This window comes from Danio rerio, chromosome 17 (genome assembly GCF_052040795.2).
Source record: "Danio rerio strain M-AB ecotype USA chromosome 17, GRCz13ab, whole genome shotgun sequence".
NCBI lineage: Eukaryota > Metazoa > Chordata > Actinopteri > Cypriniformes > Danionidae > Danio > Danio rerio.
In genome coordinates, this window is record NC_141037.1 from 31,112,198 (window position 1) to 31,135,577 (window position 23,380).

General features: G+C 33.7%; 1 protein-coding gene across 2 annotated transcripts in view; it reads right to left on the bottom strand.

The window, feature by feature from the left end:
• Positions 1-23,380, bottom strand: part of ush2a (Usher syndrome 2A (autosomal recessive, mild)) — a 412,815-nt gene that overhangs the window by 376,661 nt on the left and 12,774 nt on the right. For both annotated transcript variants that reach the window (XM_087290677.1, XM_087290676.1), the window contains exon 4: positions 1,501-1,636. In XM_087290677.1, the coding sequence (XP_087146803.1) occupies positions 1,501-1,636 (136 nt within the window). The remainder of the gene's footprint in view (positions 1-1,500; positions 1,637-23,380) is intronic.

Sequence of the window (23,380 nt, forward strand, 5' to 3'; positions counted from 1 at the left end):
CATGCAAACTCCACACATTTATTTGATCAAAATGTAGTAAAAGATTAATACTGAAAAAAATATTTAGTCTTGAATACTTATTTATTTTTCATATAGATATTTCAAAATGCAGCTATTAGCCTACTCACTGGTATCACGTTATGAGGTTTTTTGGCTTGCATTTGGTGCTCAAACTAAATTTGAATTATCATCCATGATAAAAACAGCTTTCCTTCCTCCATGCTCCACATTAGTTCAACATGAATCAGACAAGCATTTCAGACCTCTGGGCTCCAAATGAAGAGTTTGAAATGTGTGCAAAAATGGATTACACTGCAACTTTCATGGAAGTTATTCTGTGTGTGCATATTATACATTTAAATGAGGCATGCCCTCTTTGGAGACTATATACACCGGGTTCTTTATACTTGTGTGCAATTTATGAAATAAAAATAATGATTAAGAACATACACACAATTGAGGGGAAAATTATTAACCTTCCTTTGAATTGTTTATTTATTATTATTATTTTTTTTACTATTTCCCAAGTGTCGTTTAACAGAGAGATTTTGACAACACATTTTTAAACAATAGTTTTAGTAACTAATTTTCTATTAACTAATTTATTTTGTCTTTGCCATGTGGACAGTGCATAATATTTTCTACTTAAGCAAGATACTAGTTTTTAGATTAAAGTGCAATTTAACAACCTAACTGGGATAATTAGGTTAACTAAGCAAGTTAGGATAATTAGAATACTCATTGGGCAACAGTGCTTTGTACTGTAGACAATCCAAAAAATTCTTAAGAAAGCTAATAATTCTGACTTTAAAATTTATTTTTATTTCTTTATTTATTTCTTTTATTCTCTTTTTATTTATTTTATTTAAATACCTTGAAATTATTATTTTTTATATTAAAAACTGCTTTTGTTCCAGCCAAACTAAAATCAACAACACATGCTTCAGAAGAACACATTTTATAGAAAATTCTGTGGAAATTTCTATTGTGTCATCTAAAATATTTAGGCAAAATTACTGTCATTTTTGCACAAAAAAATAAATAAATAAAGCAATGTTGAGCTAAGTTTGGAACGTCCGCAGAGTAAATTTAAAGAAACTTTAGAAAGACTATGCCATTTGTAGATGTGTATTCAAAATGTGTGTGTGTGTGTGTGTGTGTGTGATTATGTGTGTATTTCATTCCCTGGGGGTATTACAGAAATCCCATCTCATCTCATTTATGAGGAGATTATTTGTTGCCATATGGTCACCCCTGACCTATATAAACTCCAACTATGATTAGTTGCGGGCTTATGAATATTTCTATAATGGAAAAATGTAACATGTCTGCAAATTAGTGTGTCCTTTTCCGCACTCAATTCAAGACTGTAAAATTCTGAGGAGAAATGTGGTTACATATGGACAGCTCCAGGTTTAAAAAACAAAAGGAAAATAAAATGAAAGATATTAATGAGTATATTAAAAATTGAAAGATCAAAGTAGGACTTGAAATTATTACCGTTGGAACTCCTGCCGATCCACACAGCACCATCTGATGTGATGTCATCAACTAGTCCTGCCAGGGTTTGTGTGTCCAAAGCTGTGCCATCCTCCTCATTGCCGTTTAAGAATAAACTCACACTTGTTTCATGTATCTACAGTTTAATCAGAAACAAACAAAAAAACAAAAATAATTAGTCAATTGACTACTGAATTATTGATACATAAATAAAACTTAGTAGATACATTCTAATAGTATGATCACGTTTACTGTTGCAAGATGTTGTTAGCAAATTGACAATAAATAAATAAATAAATAAATATATAAATAAATAAGTAAATAAATAAATAAATAAATAAATAAATATGCTTATAAATGGAAAAAAAAGTTTACCAGACAGATTTATCTAATTTTTAAGATGGTTATGTAATTATACCACGCAGACCAATAGAAAAGTTGCTTGGTCTAAGAATGTGTAAAAGTGTAAAAATTTTATTTAATTATACTATAGTTTTTAATGTTGACAAAATGATAGTGATAAAGATAAAATATAGATAAAAAGATAGTGACCACACAATCCCAGAATACACTACAAAAATAAATAAAGAAATAAACACAATACATATATATTTATATATATATATATATATATATATATATATATATATATATATATATATATATATATATAAAATAAATACATATATATATATATATATATATATATATATATATATATATATATATATATATAAAATAAATACATATATATATATATATATAAATATATATATATATATATATATATATATATATATATATATATATATATATATATATATAATAAATACATAAAAATAAAATAGAATAAATACAAATAAAATAATACCACAAATCACAAAATCACAGAATATAACAAAAAAAATAAATCAAATCAACAAAAATAGAATAGTATATAAAACAATTGATTCATTCGGCTTTCGGCTTAGTGTCTGTATTGATCAGGGGTCGTCACACCGAAATGAACAGCCTATATAAAGTAAATAAATAAGAATAAAATACCAAACAATCATAGAATAAGCTTAAAAAAACTATAAAGGAATAAAAGAAACAAAAATAAATTGATATATAAAATAAAAAATAAAATAATACCACACAACACAAAAAAATATATAAAATAAATAAATAAAAGTAAAATAATACCACACAATCCCAAAAGACACAAAAATTAATACAAAAAAGATACAAAAAATTAATAAATAAATAAAAAACCTATATAAAATAGCAGACAATCCTACTACAAACATTGTAAATAAATAAAAATCAATGAAAGTAAAATAATACCATACAATCGCAGAATACACCACATAAAATATTAATAAATAAAAATAAAATAAAATATAAAATTAATAGAAAAATACAAATAATACCACACAATCCCAGAATACACACACACAAAAAATGATTAAAAAAAAATTTAAAAAAATTATAAAAAAAGAAAATTGCTGGTTTGAGCCTCGGCTGGGTCAGTTGACATTTCTGTGTGGAGTTTGCATGTTCTCCCCGCAATCGTGTGGGTTTCCTCTGGGTGCTCCAGTTTCCCCCACAGTCCAAAGACATGCAGTGCAGGTGACTTGGGTAGGCTAAATTGTCTATAGTGTACGAGTGAGAATGAGTGTGTATGGGTGTTTCCCAGACATGGGTTGCAGCAGAAAGGGCAACTGCTGCGTAAAACATGAGCTGGATAAGTTGGCAGTTCATTCCACTGTGGCGACCCCAGATTAATAAAGGGACTAAGCCGAAAAGAAAATGAATGAATGAGTGAATCCCAGATTAAACTACAATTTTTTATATAAATAAATAAAAATCAATAACAATTTAATAACACATAAAATAAATAAAAAATAATAATACCACACAATCCCAGAATAAAAAACAAATAAGTAAATAAAATCAATAAAAATAATATATAAAATAAATACATAAAAATAAAATGATACCACACAATTTCAGAATATACTACAAAAAATGTCTAAATGAAAATAGAGCACAAACCCAGAATATACTACAATAAATAAAATCAATAAAAAGTTTATAATAAATAAAATAAATAAAAATAAAATAAATATAGATATATAAAAAAGAAAAAAATAACAATGAAATCACAATCCCAAAATACACTACAAAATTTTTTTTTAAAAATTAATTAAATAAAAAATATATAAAAACAACTGCCAGCATTGGCCAAATGTTAATTATGCATAAACATTTAACTCAATACTGAAACATATTACTAAAGCTATTACAGTTAACTACAACTGAAATATTTGGAGGGTGACGCAGTGACGCAGTAGGTAGTGTTGTCGCCTCACAGCAAGAAGGTCGCTGGTTCTAGCCTCGGCTGGGTCAGTTGGCGTTTCTGTGTGAAATTTGCATGTTCTCCCTGCGTTCGCGTGGGTTTCCTTCGGGTGCTCCGGTTTCCCCCACAGTCCAAAGACATGCAGTACAGGTGAATTGGGTAAACTAAATTGTCTGTAGTGTATGAGTGTGAGTGAGCGTGTATGGATGTTTCCCAGAGATAGGTTGCAGCTGGAAGGGCATCCGCTAGGCAAAAACATATGCTGGATAAGTTGTTGGTTCATTCCGCTGTGGCGACCTCAGATTAATAAAGGGACTAAGCCGAAAAAAGAAAATGAATGAATGAATGAAATATTTTGATAGCTTTCAAGTATAGTGGCATTTCTGGGATTTAAAGCTGCGGTAACAGACGGTTGTTAAATTGGTCACTTATGCCATTCCATGACAGAATTGATGCTAAGTAGTCAGCAAGGCAACAGAGCGTGTTTTCTATAGCCGATGATTGTGGGTACTCTTCTCAGATAACACCCCTTCATCAGATTCATATTTGCATGTTCTTTCACTCAATCCTTAAAAAAAAAAGTGCATGGAAATAAGTCAACTAAAAAAAAAATCTGAAAGGATGAAGGCAGCGTTAGACTGGAGGATGCTTAAGCTGCTCTCTTTCATGGCCGCTGATTGAAGAGAGTCTATTCTTGAAATCTCAAACCGGCCAATGACTTGCTGCTGAGATCTAAAGCAACGTCACAGTGATGTAAATGAATCCTGAAGTGCTCCATCCCATTTACCGGCCCTGCAGACTCTTGAAAGAGCTCCGGCTCTGGTATGTTGCTTTCATACAATTTATTTCCTCCCCTCCTTTTATTGTAGTAACTGCTGCTTTAGGGCAGTATTTTTTTTAACCTGACAAATGATATTTACTGTAAGTAAAAGCAGACATGTGAGATGGTTGAAAGACAACACATACAGAGCATGGGTTCTACCGCTTTTAGGCAACTATTCAATTCGAGGAAAATACTAAACAACTTGCATTTCAGATGAATGTATTACTCTCTATACATTTTTAGCCACCAAAATTACAGTAACTTCATACAAAAGCAATCATCAAGCTTAATGCAGAAATCCAAGGAGGTCTCAGATTTCTAAAGAGATTCATTCATTAGCATTATTATTCATGTTGCTGCTGATTGGCTGAGTAATCTGATAGTGACATCAATAAACTGATTTAAAAAAGAAAATGTAAGTTCCTGTGAAATTTATTTAATTTAAAAAATATATTTCCTAAGTGCTGTTTAATGGAAAGATTTTAATCAACACCTTTTTTATCAATACTGTAGTTTAATGACTTATTTCTAGAAGCTAATGTATATTATAATGTATACATAATGTATATGTTTGCCATGATGATAGTACATAAAGTGTTACAAGTTATTTTGAGCTTAAGTGCAATTTAATGTTTTACTTGGTTAAATTTTGCTAATCACTTTGGACAACAGTGGTTTGTTCTGTAGCCAAAATATTAAGGGGGGCTAATAATATTAACCATTGATACTTTTATTTTTTAAATTATATTTTATTTATCTTAGCCAAACTAACAGAAATAAGACCCTAGAAAAAATAAAACAATAGGAAATACTGAAAAAAAAAACGCCTTGCTCCTTAAAGGCACAATCCCAATTCTATTTCTGTACCCCTTCCCCTTGGCTTTTAAAACCAAGTGTGAGGGTTAAGGGCTTCAAAATTTACCCCTAAGAATTGGGACAGCACTACAGCTCCTGCAAACATGATTAGATGTCATCACGATATCTTGCTTCATATGAGATCAGACGATCGCGACTGCTGTATTTATCTTCAGTAAATCACTAAAGACATATATCATGTTATAACGATGTAATTGGGCAATAAGATTGTAACTCTACTGTGTATTTACACCATGGCCATATTCAGACTTTTATTAGACTTTTCTTTTTCTTAGAATGTTGTGGGACTCCTATATAGGAGTTATGATTATGGACTATAGATAGCAAAATTTTGCGTTTTTTTTTTTTTTTTGGGACACCCTTGTGTGTGTGTGTGTGTGTGTGTGTGTGTGTGTGTGTGTGTGTGTGTGTGTATGTATGTATGAAGAAGGATAACACCCAAACCCAAAAATAAAGAATAATAATTCCATGAAATGGTATATTTGAGTATAAAACTGTATTTTGTGCAATAGCACAATGAAGTATGTAACCATATGTGCCATTAATAAAAGAAATCGTAGAACTTTTTTACATTTTTAAATATACATGAATATTTTGATCTATCATCTATGATTTCTTGTGGTTTATCATGTACTACAGGATCACTGGTGTTGTTATGTATTGTGACAGTATCATACCACAGGTTAACACACAACATGATACTGTCACAATAATTTGCTCCTGATAATTTTACATTACAACAAGCAAAACCAGCCATGATATATCATGATATCGACAATGTAATTTATTGAGATCACAATGTAACAAGTTGAAAAATGCTTCAAAAGTTATGATATCTTTTATTACAGCACATATAAATTACAAAAAAGTGTGCATCTGTTACGTAAGTTTGAAAATACTTATTTGTGCAAACAGAGCAGTTTGTGAGTAAAACGTTAGGAATACTCAAAACCAGTCCTAAATATGGTTATCACAGATGAAATAAACACTTTATACATTTGTCCCTGCTTTTCTTGGTTTCGTTTCGTCCCACTTTACGAGTTGATGATTGGCCTAAGGTTTAAAAACCACAGCATGGTTTTGAAGCTGAGTGATGTTGTGGTAGAATGCATTGTATGTGTGAAGTGTATTTGTAGTGTGGGACTGGTCTGACCTATCTGGAACGCTGCCTTATGTGATCAAACCAGTGTGGTGGTGGTTTCAGCTCTGGAGCAGATTAATAACTGGCCGTTCTGTGGAGCTCTTAGTAAAGTACTAATCAGCAGGTGCTGACATCTTAAAAGCTCCTCTCCGCTTTCAAATTGAAAAAGGAACATTCAATCTGCACAGGGTTTTAGCAGAACATGCAACAAATTTATGCTATTATTCATATAACAATAGCCATTTTATAAAGGTCCAACTAGGTGCAGACGCAAGTAAACTGTTTCTAAAGTATAATGGCTGTAAATAAAGTAGCCACAGAAAAAAAAAATGTTAGAAAGGGTGAAAAAAGTACTTAACAGAACAGTTTTTCAGTGTTAACAACACTAAGACACCCTAAACACTAAGCCAAAGGTGTAACTTAATCACAGGCTGACATTAAGAAATAGTAATTCTACCTAGCTACTAAAGGTCTTCCTTTCGTCTTCCTTGTAAAAGAGAATATTGAAAACACCCTAATGAGCCTTGCTTTATTAGAGGATCACGTAAAAAACAAACAAAAAAAAAAACAGCACATCAATCCCCTAATTTGGTTCAGATGGCAGCTTTCACACTTTTTTGAATAAATCACACTTACGCAAACACATCAGACATAATTTTCATCTAAACAGGTCAAATGCAAACACAGTCCAAGTTGCAAATATTGGTTGTTTTACATGGAAGCCTATAGACATATGTTGATATTTAATAATACTAATTATAGTAATAATAAACAATTTCAAAATACAGCAAGTAATTATTTATTATTTAAAACTTTTGAGATTATTTTAAGATGGTTCATTACAACCCCATATACTTTAGAGATTTATTAAAAGTGCCATATACTGCATTGGTTCAAAAAGTTTAATTGTACTTTGATATCTACATTGTGTGTATATTGTATATGATTATTTATTACTCTTTAAAATACCCCTAGCATCCGAAAGGTCCATATTGACCATATTTGGATCAGTTGTGAATATTAATGAGATCTGCTCTGACTTGCAGCTCTCAGACAGACATAAACATTAATTATTTTAAACTATAATGTCAAAGAAAACACAACCATTAATATCAACCACTGCTTAAACAGATGACATTTAAAAAAAAAAAATAAATAAATAAATAAATATATATATATATATATATATATATATATATATATATATATATATATATATATATATATATATATATATATATATATATATATATATCTTTCACTCCAGAAAAATTACATTTGAGCTGAGTGAAACGACGTGACTGAGCAGTTTGTTAAAACATACGTATGTCAAATTTCACATTATCACAATGAATTAATAAAAAATTAAGTAAAAATGTATGTCTATTTGTGTTGGAGCTGAATAAATGTATAATCTGCAAATCCTGCATTTTGTGTCCTTTTTTGAACAGATGTCTCATGCAGTCGTTGCCCAGTAACTGCATCTCCCATTTTTAAAATAAAAGTCCCACATGCATAATAAGGGAAGAAAAATGATCATTGCTGTCACACTGGAAAACCTTTTCCAACACAGCATGAGGCATGTATTTTAATGATAATGTTTGGAACATTTTAGTTTGTGTGTTGTGCTTGTTAAGTCCAGATGACGTAGAACCTGACCTAAAGTATGTGGAAATGCTGAGGGTGTGCACCATGAGTCACGCAACAGTCTTTTTTGTCTTTTAATTGACCTTTTGTCCACCAGGGTTTTACATTTGTGTACTTTACATGAGAACGAAAGAACAATCGTGTCTGAGGTTCACGAACATTATTCGACTATGCCAAGGTATACCCAGATTTCTTTAAAAAAAACTTTAAAACATTTAATTTTATTAAATGTATACATTTACTGTATATACACTAAAGCAACACACTAAGAAATGTTTTGGTTATTACAGCTGTTAAAGTAATATTTTTGCAGCTTAGTTTAATATTGTAATAATGCTGTATATTGTGATAAAAGCTTTAAATTAATTGGAACAAGAAAATGTGATACTGCCAGAAGCCTAGGTTTTACCTCCAGTGGCCCAAGAAAAAAAAAATGCCTCAGCAAAACAAAATTATGAGTTTATTTGTAGAATGAAACCTCTGAGAAAGGGAAAAAAAAACAATAAAAATAATAAAATATGACCCCTTGAAACTGAAGCAGGCCACATGACATGAGATTTATGAAATACTTAAAAGCCTTTTCGTGTGTTAAAGGAACACAATTTAGCCTCCGATTGTGTTCTAAGAAAACAACACAGCGCAATCTTTCTAAAATCTAACTGGGGGCTTTTTATATCAGCGATTTCATAATTCACACCCAAAAAAAACAATGTTGTGATCTTTGGGCTCGGACCATAAAGCAGGGGCAGATACAAGCTTAACCTGAAGCCAAGTCGGCTGCAGCAGCGTGAGTGACAAACCATTCCATGATAAAGCCCTTTCCATTTCAGCACAGGAGGAGCTGTCAAGGCCTCTAGAAATATTCCACTCTGGATGAGGGTATCAGCGCGCGCAATCCTCCTCTTTTAACGCTGATACCTGCCGGAGCCCTGCCCTTCTATCTGAACACACACCTCATACACGCTCACATACATAACCACAAAACACGTGGGATGTTTTATTTATGGCTTATTGCTAGGCCTCGCTGCGATTCTTATCATTTAAATGAAGCAAAAAGGCTTTCCTATTTGTAATTTGTTACATTATCACATGTTTCATAATGCACTGTGAGAGCCAGTGTGGGGATGTGAAATATAACTATCACAGACAGGAAGTTTGTGGTGCCGCTATTGACGCGACGCCTCTTTCACTGTCCACCATTACAGTGCAGAGAAAACTGATGAAAAGCCAATTTCCCCTTTATCACATTAACGCAGCCACGAGGGAGAAACATTTGTTCTACTCAAGTACACTAAAGATACAATTACCAATCTCACATATACATGTTTTATATCAGCCTTCTTTCTCCTGCTGAGAGGATGGCAACAATATATTAAGACTAGCATGACAGTTTATTTAAGAAAAGAAAATTGTCTCTGTGGCTCTGGAGAAGTCAGAAATATATAAGGCAACGTGTCAGTGCTTTTAATAAAGGTAATAACTCTTGAGAGGCTATGCTTTGCACAGAAAGCATAACCTGAGATTTTGTTTTCACTGTCTGAACAGAACAGGATTTATGTTTACTAACTAGGTTTTCAACACAATGCATTATGGATATAATTTCTACAGTTACAGTTAAGTGTCAGTAAAAAATAAGGATATGCACATAAAAATGACCCAGAACAAAAGCAGCAAAAGCATTTCGCTGTGCTTTTTCCATACTGACAGTATCATAACCCACACAGAAATGTGATAGATGGCGATTTATGCAAATTAAATATGACATACAAGTTAATATTTATTTCACATCATTATATAAAATATGTCAAACAGCATATGACAAAAAAATCTAAATGGTGTAAAAATAGCCATTTACATATTTTTTTTAACCATTGGAATTACAAATAAGTACATATATTTTCACATATATTAGCTATGGTTTTATATATGGCTTCATACAGTATATGGCTGTATACATACTGTCACAGTTGCACCTTTTCAAAAATACTCAAGAAACGAGGATTGACAAAACATTCATTCATTCATTCATTCAATCATTTATTTATTTATTCATTTTCTTTCCTGGGAAACATCCATACACTCTCATTCACACACTACGGCCAATTTAGTTTATTCAATTCACCTATACTGCATGTCTTTGGACTGTGGGGGAAATCGGAGCATTAACAAAACACGTATACTTATTTACAAGTCACACTTACAACAGGAACTGGACCATGAACTGCAGACAGAACAAGGAATGGTGACAATTCAATACCAAACAATGAATGAATACTACTAGAGCCTATAAATACACACAGCATGGTGAAACTGATTACAACTAGGGGAGCGACACAGGTAAAACTAATGCAATACTAATGAATGGCGGGAAAATGGAACAAAAGAATCACATGATAACAACAGAAAGCACATGGACCACATGACAGGTAAGAGCCCCTACTAAATGATTCGTCATTCCTCCAGATCTTTTGCCTTTTTGTATCGACGTCGTCACGAAACAAACCAAATCTGAAGTGCTGTTTACGCTAAAACGTGAATGCCCCTTTCCCTTAAAACACTAGCAGAGTGTGGGTGTGTGTTTGAGATTGATCATGACTGAAGAGGATCACTGAAGTGAACATTAATAAGTGCACGTTCTGGTGATTAACGCAAGAACGGGAAATTCGGGATTAATACTGAATGTGTGTCACTCTTTTTCATATGGTTAAGAATAGCTTGTGTTTAACTGCATTGCATTAATAAACTCCTTCATTGGGCTCACACATACAGTACACTCTGCACTCTGGCTACTTCAACAATGTTGATAAGCCGAGATGGGTGTTTCTCTCTGTCTCGCGCTGAAAGCAGTCAACCAATCGCAACAGACTGGGTCGGACCAACGAGTGCAGATTAGCACCGCACAAGGGAAGGGTTCTGGAATATACAAATTATATGGGAGTCATTGGAATAATTAGGTAAAAATAAATGCATTTTATAACACAATGAAAGTGTTTTTTGACCTTGCAGCCTGATGTCGAAGACCCCCAAAACCAAAATATGATCTTTTATAATGCAAAATAGGGGCTCTTTAAAATTCCAATAGTTGGAAAAAAATATACTGTATCTAAGTGGACATATTTTTAATTTCAAAATATATGTTGCATATATATACTGCATAAGATGTATATTTTACATGTAAAATCCAAATATGAACTTGCATGTCATATACTATGTAATTTGCATATATTTTAAATGTGTCAGATTTCTATGTAAGATTTAGCAGCATACAATACTAAATATGATTACACATTTCAATAAATACATATTTATTATATCCTCCAGCAAAGACTTTATGTGCTACACAAAGTAGAGTGCAAAAAAATACTACAACTTTGACATTTTAAAATGGGAAATTAGTAAATATGCATAAACCCCGGCGTGTGTAAACATATGCCATAACTGTTTTACTGGAAGCTGTTTGTTTTTACAGTATCATTAATGGTTTTCCTGCTGGGGTAATCACTGATGCAGGATTATCTAGATTTGTGGCGAATTACATTCTTTTTATATCAAGATAATGATTTCAAGTGAACTGTTTCTTGAAAACATGACATTTACAAGCAATTTACAAGTGCAAATGTTCCTAATTGATCCGGTTGTCATTAAGGATATTAATCAAACATGCTCTCTCACCAGCGAGCAGGGAGGGGGAAGTCAATGCAGATTCAATGAAAGAGTGGAAAGAGCCATGCCTACAAGTTATGTTCCTGTCATCGCATTATGCGAATGTTTCACACTCTAGAAGAGCCTAGGATATTCTGTTAAATGTATTATTCAACTCAAATTTAAAATTATTTCATCATTTGATCACCCTCAGGTTGTTTCAATCCTGTACAAATCTCTTTATAATGAAGATATTTAGAAGAATGTCAGTGTACAAACAGATTTTGCCATCTATTTACTCACATTGTTTTTTTTTTTTTTTTTTCCAAACTCTCTGAGTAAATGGGTGGCAAGTTTTGGTTACGGAAATTCTAATTTATTCACCCTTTTGTTTGCTCCAAATTTGTGTCTGTCTGTCTGTTACACATAAAGACACAGAATATCTTTAAGAATTTTGGAAATTAGCAAACATTGACTTCTGAATGATTTTTATTTCTACAATTGATGTCAATGGCTTGTTTCCAACATTCATCATCTTTATTGTTCAACAGAAAGAAAAAAAAAACTCATGAAGGTTAAGAACCATTAGTTGAACAATTAAAGTTATATGCATATCTCTTCAATACATTTTGCTGGATGTATTTTATTGCAATTTTAGAATGGAGCGTTGACTAGAAGTGGAACTATAAACATATCAGAACATTTCAGCTAATTTAATTTTACCTCAAGTAGTACATATTAGTACCTAACTGGTGCCTATCAGTATATTTTTAAACCAAAACAACCAGGGAACAGCTTATAGAATGCTTATTTCTGAGAATGTAGCATTAAAAGGTTAAAACTAAAACACAGTAAATGTACACCAAACACTACCCTAAATTTAACCAATAGCAAAAGCACATGTTATTTATTTATTTTTGTGGAAGCAACTATGCTTTTTTACTTTGTTTTTACCCTTTAGCTCTTTAATGATCTTAAATTTTATGTTCCACTCACACTTAGGCACTCCACATCACAATCCAATACAAGGTGAGCAACCAAACAAGTTCACTTAATTAGAAAAGCCATATATGGACATTGATATTGTCACATGTATGAAATTTTTGTTTGTTTTGCCTAGTTTCTGGAGATCCTTTGTTGTTGTTGTTTTTTTTTAAATCATTCATTACATGAAAAACATGCTAGGATGCACTGTCAAGAGCAGGGGTGCTCAAAATTTCCTTATTAAGGGCCGAAAGTAAACATCGCAAACTGTATTACGTTAAGGTTGCCAGGGGTAACTTCCTAATTCAATTTATAATATTTAAAAATAAATAGAAATGACTTCAACCGTATTTACTAATGCATTCAATTTTTTCAAAAATGTGTATTATTTTAACAAACCAATGACAATAAAACCATACAAAACATTACTCATATAAACCAATGGAGTTCAATGCCAAATACAGTAGTCATGCTGAATTTTCCTTTGCCTTGATTTGTATGCTGATGTCTTCTGCTTTGTCCCCTATTTGTTAAGTGACAGTATGTATGTATATATATATATATATATATATATATATATATATATATATATATATATATATATATATATATATATATATTAGGGTTGTAACGGTATGAATTTTTTACGGTATGATAATCGTCTAAAACAATACCACGGTTTGACGGTTTCGCGGTATACGGTATTAAATAGTAATTCTCATAGCAAAGACCCTGAAAAGAATAAGAACACGTTTTCTGACACAGAACAAAGGTTTTATTTCAACAAACTTTTGAAAGAACCATTTTAATAGAACTATAGAAGTCTTTTATAAAAATAAACTGAAAAATCTTCCATTTTAATAAATTAAATTAGAAGGAATAAACAAGCAAGGTCTTTTAAGATTAGACAAAAATAAACTTAAACTGTCCTTCCTTATAAGCAGGATAAATGGGAGACCAAAAGTGCAATACCAAGTTTATGGCTGTAAACATGTATTTAAAGTGTTGTTTTTTTTAGTCTAGGTTGTGATGAAGAAATGTAAGCATGTTGAGATTTTCAGGACTTAATCTTGACCGCTGAGGTGAGAGAATCTGTCCACTTGTACAATGAACAAATAAAAAAATAAGAAAATAATAAATAATGTGTCAAAGTCCAAATAAACATGGTGCAAATCCTCAGTAAAAAAATAGATATAAATATTTACTATACTATAAATAGTTACATAACGAAACTAGATTCAATATGGAACATCCTTAGGTTTTATGTGCCAGCATGGATATGGTTGTCTGTGGATATGGATTTGGATATGGTTGTCTGCAATGCAGACAAACAGCTGCACCTTCATTTGTGTCTTTTGAAAACAGCAAGAGCAGCAGTTCGTCTTTGCTGTGTCACTGTTTTGTCATGTTTCTGTGCTGCTGTGCATGCAAAAGTACTTAGTATGAGAATTATTTCATGCAAAACTTTTTTTTTTTTGCGTTTTATTTAGCCGCGCATAAATGTATGCCTATCTCTCATTCCGTGTTGTTCAAAAAGCTCATTGTTGGTCCACAAACAAAAGCGAAACCTATGCTTATTGGTTGTGATATAGCGAGTTTGAACCAATCTGGGCATGGAGGAGGGACAATGCATCAATGTATCATGTCTGGTTTGTCCGGAGACACAGTGACGAGCGTTTCTTTGTCAAATCAGCGTTGTCAAATTTTGATGACGTAACCGCACTGATTCCGGAGCCTCTGAAAGTCCGCGAATGTTATGTGATACAGCACTGGAAAGCTGAGATTCTCTTCTTTATGTCAATCTGATCAGCGGATCAAAAGTTATTAAACATTTAAGAGCAATACTTATTTTTAGCCGCGGGCGGCTGTCTCGGTCTTTAAGGGTTAAAACCGTTGATATGCAATTGTTCATGGTATGATAATCATGCACGTTCAAATCGTGGTAGACCGTCATCATACCGGTATATTGTTACAACCCTAATATATATATATATATATATATATATATATATATATATATATATATATATATATATATATATATATATATATATATATATATATATATATGTGTGTGTGTGTGTGTGTGTGTGTGTGTGTGTATACATATATATATAAATCTGATTAATTTACAACATGTAATTGAAACATTTAATTTCAATTAGTTTTTTTGGTCACTCAAAAATAAAATAAAAATATAAATAAAAAAAAGTGATAATCTCTGTTAAAGGCATTCCCCTTCCCAATCATTTTCCCTCTGGCACATTTCAAAGGATACGAAGGGCCAACTTTAGCCCACGGGCCCTAGTTTGGGTATCACTGGTCAAGAACATACCAACCAATACGTGGTGATTTAACTCTAAGTATAAAGCCATGTTGGCCAATCAGAACTATACAAAAAAATCTGATGTCAAACAAAGGCATCAAAAACTCTTGTTTCAACCAAGCAACCACACAGCAACATACCAAAACCAAACACCCTGGCAACCACTCATAACATCTTAACTAAAAGATTTGCACATACAAACACAATTGATTGTTACATTACAATTCAGTTTGTTCATGAAATATGAACTTTTAAAAGCAAATAAAGTGTAAAAAAGGTTTAAAATATTACTTTTACACCTTTTATTAAATTAAGAAATACAGTTTTTTAGTTCATGTTTATTTTAAATTTAGAAGAAATGTCATTAGCAGTTTAGGGAATAAAACAGAAACAACGTTTTACTCAATGATATAACATCAGTCCAGAGAAACTGAAAACGTACAAATGGTCTCTAAAAAAAGGCTTTCCATAGCTGTACAATGCATTACAACTAACCAATATCATGAGATGTTTAAGCAGTTAAAAATGCTCATATAACCTTTCTGAAATTGAAAATCTAGCAAAGTAAGTGAGCACATACATCATGCACTTGCAAGATTACCAGTCCCGAACAACCATCAAAGTGAAATAACCAACCCCACATTTCATGTAGCCTCTCATTATTTATTACCACCAAAGATGAAATATATAATTGAGCCAATGTAGTGGATATGCCACGTTTTCCATTTGATGAATTGCCGTTTATTTAGACATGCCGGAAATGTTTAACATACAGGCGCGTGTTAGCTTCTGACTTACTGCCGTCTGGCTTTATTTATGTAGTGCATTGAGTGCTGGTGTGTTCATATGACTTTGCTGTACACTTTACAGATTGTGGATGCAGGGGCAGCGTGCCACGAGCTACCCATCCATCTCCTGACAGGCCTCAGATCCAAAGCTGTTCACTTCATTTTTTTTTCTCTACCCATCCCTCTCGCGCCTTTCACTAACAATAAACACATGCTAACTAGGCAGAAGAGCAGTGGCAGCTAAACAGAGGAGACGTAATCAGCTCCGCCACTGCAAAGAGCCGCGACCCTGCAGCTATGACAGATTACAGGACTGCGATGCGGCCACGCAATGCATTTGATCTGTCTGATCAGCCAAGACGATTTCCGGGATGGCTCTCGCCCCGTGGCTGTACGCCCGTCTGTCATTGTTACTCGCGCCTGGCCTGAGAGACATAATATACAGTGAAATTCCTCATATCGACTTATGGCCATTACCAGTTTCACACAGAGCTCTGCCACTCAGCATTGCCCCTTTTGATTTATCTCCATCCGCCGCTGATGTTCTCTGACTTTAATCTGAATAAAGACTCCTGAGAAAACTTGCCAAGGAAAGCCCATCTCTGGGAGAAGGTTTAATTCCGTCTGACATTGATTCTCTGAAACACATATAAACGCCTCGACGGACCAGATTAAACAATGCTCTGCTCGTCATTGCTGGAGGTTCTCAAAAGGCCAGTGTATTTTCCTCTCTGTGTAATTTAAAACCAGTATATTTCCAAGTAACTGCAAGAAGTGCTGCCTATGTCCTGTGGAAGTCAAGTCCGAGTGCTTAAAACCGCAAAGACTCTAATTTGCTGTCAACATATTGGGGTGATTTATTCTCTACTCATGGCCTCTGGTGCCCGTAGACAGTGAGCTGGGGAAAGGTGGAAGCTCTCCTTGCCTCCATCCACCTTGTTTCACCTTCACTTGCGCTGCCAATCAGTCTCCATCACTCTGGGTGGCATGAGAAGCTCTGAAAGGTCAGCTGACCCACTGCCAGCTCCCCTGCCAGAGCCAGAGGGCAGCCTGATCGCAGTGCTGATGTCTCCTCTGCTAGAGATTGACTATTACGTTTCAGCAAAGTTTATTTACAGCAAAACATTATCTATAAAAATAAACATCTGCAAGGCATTTTCAATATTTCAATTTGGAATTCAACTTGTGATTTCCTATTATGTATGTAAATATGTGTTTTCAGTGTTTTGAAATAAAAAGCGTTGAAAATGGTGTGGGATGGAAACATTACAGTTCAATCCAAAGCCAAGCTTGGAGGGCTGGTGAACATATAGTGCTGGGCGATTAATCGAAAAATAATCAAAATCGTCATTCAGAACCTATAATCGATCAAATTTTTCCAAGTCAATTTTTTTAATTACTTTTCCTACCACCAGAAATGCCACGAGACAGCATATTTTCTATTACAATAATATGATTATTTACATTAAAATATTTGTGTACAGAAGATTCAATAAATGCACTGTTAAATATTACTGACAGAATATACAAGATGGATTTTATTTAGAAGAGGTACTGCTTATTTTCTACTTTTAATATGAAAAACATAATAATAAAAATAATTAATTTTGTTTCCAAAAGTGCAAGTTATTTATTTTCACTCTTTTCATAAGAAAGATTGACTGTTTGTTTTAGGCAATGTGTGTTTTAATTCCAGTAGTTGAACAACTGTAAACAATCATCGATAGTAGTTAGTGTGTTTTTTTTCATTATTTTAAAATAAAATATGCACCCTTTATTCAAAAATCTCTCACCTGTAATATGTGAGATTATGTATTGTACAAAACTTGTCAGTAAACTATAAGGGCAAAAAATAAATAAATAAAAAATGAAATCTAATCAATAAATCTAATAAAACCTTGGTATACCTTTGTGCTCCACGCATTTGTGTTTTGGCATGCTTCTTTGGTGATTTATTATCCCAGTTTTACTGTTGTAATTCGAGTTTACTTTGTTACAGCAAAGTTAAACTTCGTTGGCTTTAAGTAACTGCTTTGATGGTTGTTGTGTGATTCTAAACTGAGCCATAGACATTCTTGATAGGTTTGTTTTAGTTTAGCTTGTTTTTGTTAGAATAGCTTCAGTGTTTTGTCTCCTGTATAATTTTCAGTTTTTTAGTTTTATTAGTTTAAATCAAGTGTCATGTGCACTGAAGATATCGGTTTCATTTTCATTATTTCATTATTTCATTCATTTTCAATTTATTTTTGTTGCCTAGTTTAGATGTTAGACTTAAGGATTGTTTTGTTAATTTTTTTTTTTATTATTTGGCTTGCACTTTGTTTTCGTTGCAGCTGGAAGGGCATCTGCTGTGTAAAACACATGCTGGGTAAGTTGGTGGTTCATTTCGCAGGGGTGATCCCAAATTAATAAAAGGACAAAGCTGAAAAGAAAGTGAATGAATGAGAATATTGTAAATGTTTTTTTTTTGTTATTATTATTGTTACATTATTTTTGTTTAAACCATCGAGTAAATAAATGTTAAATTCAGAATTCATTCCTGTCATATCTTTGATTTGTCGCACACATTACATTTGTCTCATCTAAATTTTACAGCATCCCTTTTAAACAGCATAAAAAGCATTTCTTATAACTAATAGGAAACACTGATATCTGAACCCCTAGTGTTAAAAAAAAAAAAGTTGTGAGATGATGGGTCAAAGATGGACAAAACTGCGGCGTGGTTTGGCTCAAATATAAATGCAAAATGAGCATACATGGTTTTTCTCATAACTGTAAAAAAGTTTATAATACAAAAAGATCAGAAATGTGTTTTCTTGCTTGTCTCCCTGCGTCAGAGTCCTAACATATTTTATAAGGCCTCAAGTACTAAACATACCAGTCACAATCAACAAGCACACTTAGCTTGGCACTGGGCATGGGAAGATAGTCATTTTCAAGGTATACTGCGGTTTAGAAAAGTCAAGGTTTAAAAGTTTTCTGCTATACGATTCCTAAAGTGTGTATACAATTTTTATTCAAGTTTTTTGCTGTTGTTTTTAAGACAACAGTATCTCCAGCAGAAAAGATATCCAAATATCCCATTTTAATTGTAATGAAATCAGTGTTTTTGAAACAAATGAAGACAACAGAAGTCAATGATATATGAGTTATTTAGCCTGACATGTTTACTGCTCCAAAATATTTGAAATGTTTTTTCAAAATAAAATATATTGTGTCAAAATGGGAAAAAGTTTTTGTTTTTTTACCCAGGCACTTAAAAGAATATATCTTAGGGCAGTAATCACAATATCGTCAAACCGTGAAACCTGATATTTTTATCCAAGGTTCCATCACACCATCAAAATCTTATACCAGTCCATGCCTACACAGCACATCATTTCTTCCTTTTTGCCCGTTTTACTGTACATCTTTAGGTTATGAGTGCTTTACAAACCAATTGTATTATTTTCTACTTTGATTTGAACCAAATAAAGAACAACAACAAACAAAACAGTACAAGTGTAAAAACATTCTTAAAGCAATTTAATCTGTGAACTTAAGTTAGGAGATGAACCGCAGTATCAATAACTTGAATCTTATTTGAAGCAGAAAGGCATTCATAAATTTTAGGGGTCTCTTAAGAAAGACCTACCACAAACATTCGTAAATCAAATTGCATGATGTCTAAATCTAAAAGGAAAGCTCTAACAATGTGATAAGGTCTTCCACAAAAATCTCTATTTCTGTCTTATCAGTGCTGATTTAAATCCTGATAATAGTTTTAGCTTCCAAAAAAGGGGTTAGTCTGACGCAAACTATTTGTAAATATGGCCGTTTTTGTGTTAAAGACTTTATTACTAAACATATAGTGTGAAAGCAAGCAGCCTAAAGGCTTTTATTATACTGTGTGATCTTTTTTTTTCATGCACATATAGTTTGACTCGAGGCGTCCAGCTACCCTTCGCCAACCCCACCACTCCACTCCGGTTTTAGTGGTGCTCTGGCTCAAGGGGCCCTGGGCCACGGGCTGGTTGGCCTACTTATCTTTGGGTGGGGTGAAGTTCGCGCAGGGTGATGAGGCATGTGCACATTCGGGTTAAGAGCTTGAGACTCGGCAGCTCTTGGCCAAAACAAATGTCCCCAGAGAACGAGTGTCTGCCACAGTGCAAGCCTCAACGATCGAAATGGCACGGCCAAGGCCTAGACCCTTGTGGAAGCTCTAATTGTGCGTGAAAATGTTCATTAACTTGTGGGATTCTCACGAACTTCGAACAGCCAAAGACAACATATAAACAGCCACAAGAGTGCAGTTTGAGAACGCTTCCCACAGGAGCTGGAGAACATACTGTCATAAACTGTGTGTACATGCCTCCTCTGATTTGTGAGCCAAGTGACAATCTCTAAAATAAAATGGTTGTGGTCATATTATGTGGTCATATTAGTCAAAGTTTGGAAGCAAAAAATATCAATTTTCTATTGGCTATACTGTAAAGCACAGCTTGCACAAAATCAATTTCAAACAGAGCAGTTATTGATCTGAACTGAACAAAAACTGAATTTCAGACTAAAGTTAAATAATGACATCCTCGATTTATGCAAATGATTCTTCTTTTTTACTGATCTCTGTGATGCTGGTTTGTCTCAATCTTTATTTTAAGCACTATATAAATAAATGTGACTAGACTTTTAGGATAAGAAAGCAAATCTATGTGAACAACTTAAAAACACTGCCAAAACTATGCAGCAAAACTCAAACATATGGGTTCTTGATGAAATGAGTTTTACCAATAAAAATTTCTTAAACACAGGTAATTGTGTCACAAATACTGCATCTTTAGGTTATGAGTGCTTTACAAACCAATTGTATTATTTTCTACTTTGATTTGAACCAAATAAACAACAACAAACAAAACAGTACAAGTGAGTACAATTATGTCCTCACTGCCACCAGCTGTTTTCTATTTGTTAGTTTGGCTCATTTATAAAATCCATGAGTACTAAGAACAATGCTCATATTCCGGCATAATAATCAAGGAAGTTTGCTGCCGTACCATGATTGCAATAGGCACAATGCTATTGTGCAGCACTGTTACCTAGTTACCTAGCTTTTACCTTGACACCTAGCTGTGGACTATTTTAAGGTGCTGTGTAATATCATTGCTCCTGCTGCAGCACTGGTTTAACTCAAAAAAGTTATTAATAAAGTCACCAGGAATGGCAAAGTAAGTGTTCTTGCAGGACTTCCAGAGATCATCAAAATTCTTTGGATTCATCTTCAATGCCTCTTCCTTCATCTTACCCCAGACATGCTCAATATTGTTTATTCTGGTGACAGGGCGGGCCAATCCTGGAGCACCTTGACCTTTTTTGCGTTCAGGAACTTTGATGTGGAGGCTGAAGTAAGAGAAGGAGCGCTATACTGCTGAAGAATTTGGCCTCTCCAGTGGTTTGTAATATAATGGGCTGCACAAATGTTTTGTTGAAGTTGCCATACACTCTACAGATCTCTCGTACACCCCCATACTAAATGTAACCCCAAACCATAATTTTTCCTTCATCAAACTTTTCTGATTTCTGTGAGAATCTTAGGTCCATGCGGGGACTAATAGGTCTTCTGCAGTATTTGAGATGATTGGGATGCAGTTCAACAGATGATTCATCAGAGAAATCTACCTTCTGACACTTTTCCAAATTATCAACTAGAAGTCAAGGTATAATTTGTTGCTCTTACAACTGGGATTAACAACAAGACTTTTGTCAGGTAGTGTATAGTTCCTAGTCATATCTGCCTTTTTCTTTTGTATCAGACTAAGTACACCATGTAACCAGGGCTTGACATTAACTCTTTGATCACCAGCCACAGTGGCTAGTAATTTTCCAACATTACAAGCCACTCTGCATTTTACTAGCCAGAATTTTGTTGTTGGGAAAATATTTTTATATGCATAAATGACTTTGACATGCTAAAATTACTTGATTTAGATTTTGTGTTTTGTCCACATGCCTCCTCATTCATTTCACATTTTGTGTGTCGTGTATGAGCAAATGGGCAATAGTTTCATAGTGTTGTATTACATTTATTTTCTTGTCGGCTTAGTCCCTTTATTAATCCGAGTTCGCCACAGCGGAATGAACCGCCAACTTATCCAGCAAGATTTTTTACGCAGCAGATGCCCTTCTGGAAAACACACACATTCACACACACACTCATACACTACAAACAGTTTAGCCTACCCAATTCACCTGTATCGCATGTCTTTGGACTATGGGGGAAACCGGAGCACACGGAGGAAACCCACGCAAAGGCAGGGAGAACATGCAAACTCCACACAGAAACGCCAACTGAGCCGAGGTTCGAACCAGCGACCCAGCAACCTGCTTGCTGTGAGGCAACAGCACTACCTACTGCGCCACATCCGTATTGTATTGTATTACAATTAGTTTTTATTTCACATGACTTTTCAGGACTCAAAATTAGGGATTTACCAAATTTATCTCTGACCACACCAAACAATAATTATTTCTTAGCCACAAATTTTAAATGTGTCAAAACAAGCTAAATATAGCTTTATTCTATATTTTTTTATTTAACAAAACATTTCTTAACCGTAAGCAAAAGAAAGCAGGTGGAAAAACATGCTGTGTGATAAGGAAAGGATGTTCGGTTAAGGCCAATTAATAATCTGTTCAAAGCGAAAGCAACCGGTGCTGCTAACAAAAAGACACATTTGGAGCTCTTGAAAGCAGCAAGACTGTTGGTGCATTAGCATCACTTTTTCACTTTTTGTCTGTTCTATATGAAAGAGAACCGACCACAACTGCGTTCCAGGCACGGTTGCTTTAAGCAAGGAAACAGGAGCATGCACATGCTTTAAACAGTCGGGCGCATCACATCAGCTGTTTGCGCGAGTGATCATCCTCTCATTCGGTATTCACCTGCTTTCTTTTGCTCAAACGTGTTAGTCGTGCTGTTTCTCGATTCTAAGATCACATTTGCACGTATATTGGGTCATCCTTACAGTCGAACCCTGCTTTTAAGAAAAAGAAAAATTATTTTCAACCAGCCAAAGTGGCTAGTGGGAGTGACTGTCTAACCCGCCAAAGCTGAAACCTACCAGCATTTGGTGGGTTGGCAGGTGTTAATGTTAAGCCCTGCATGTAACTACAAAAAAGCTTTAAATTAGAAAATTATCAAAGTAATTTATTTATTTTTTAGAGCAAGATGCTAATGGTCGATAATTTATGCTAAACTCAGCTAAAAGTGCTCCCACCGTACAGATAATCACCTCAATGGATAAAAAGTGGTAGAACTCAACTTGTAAAATGAGAC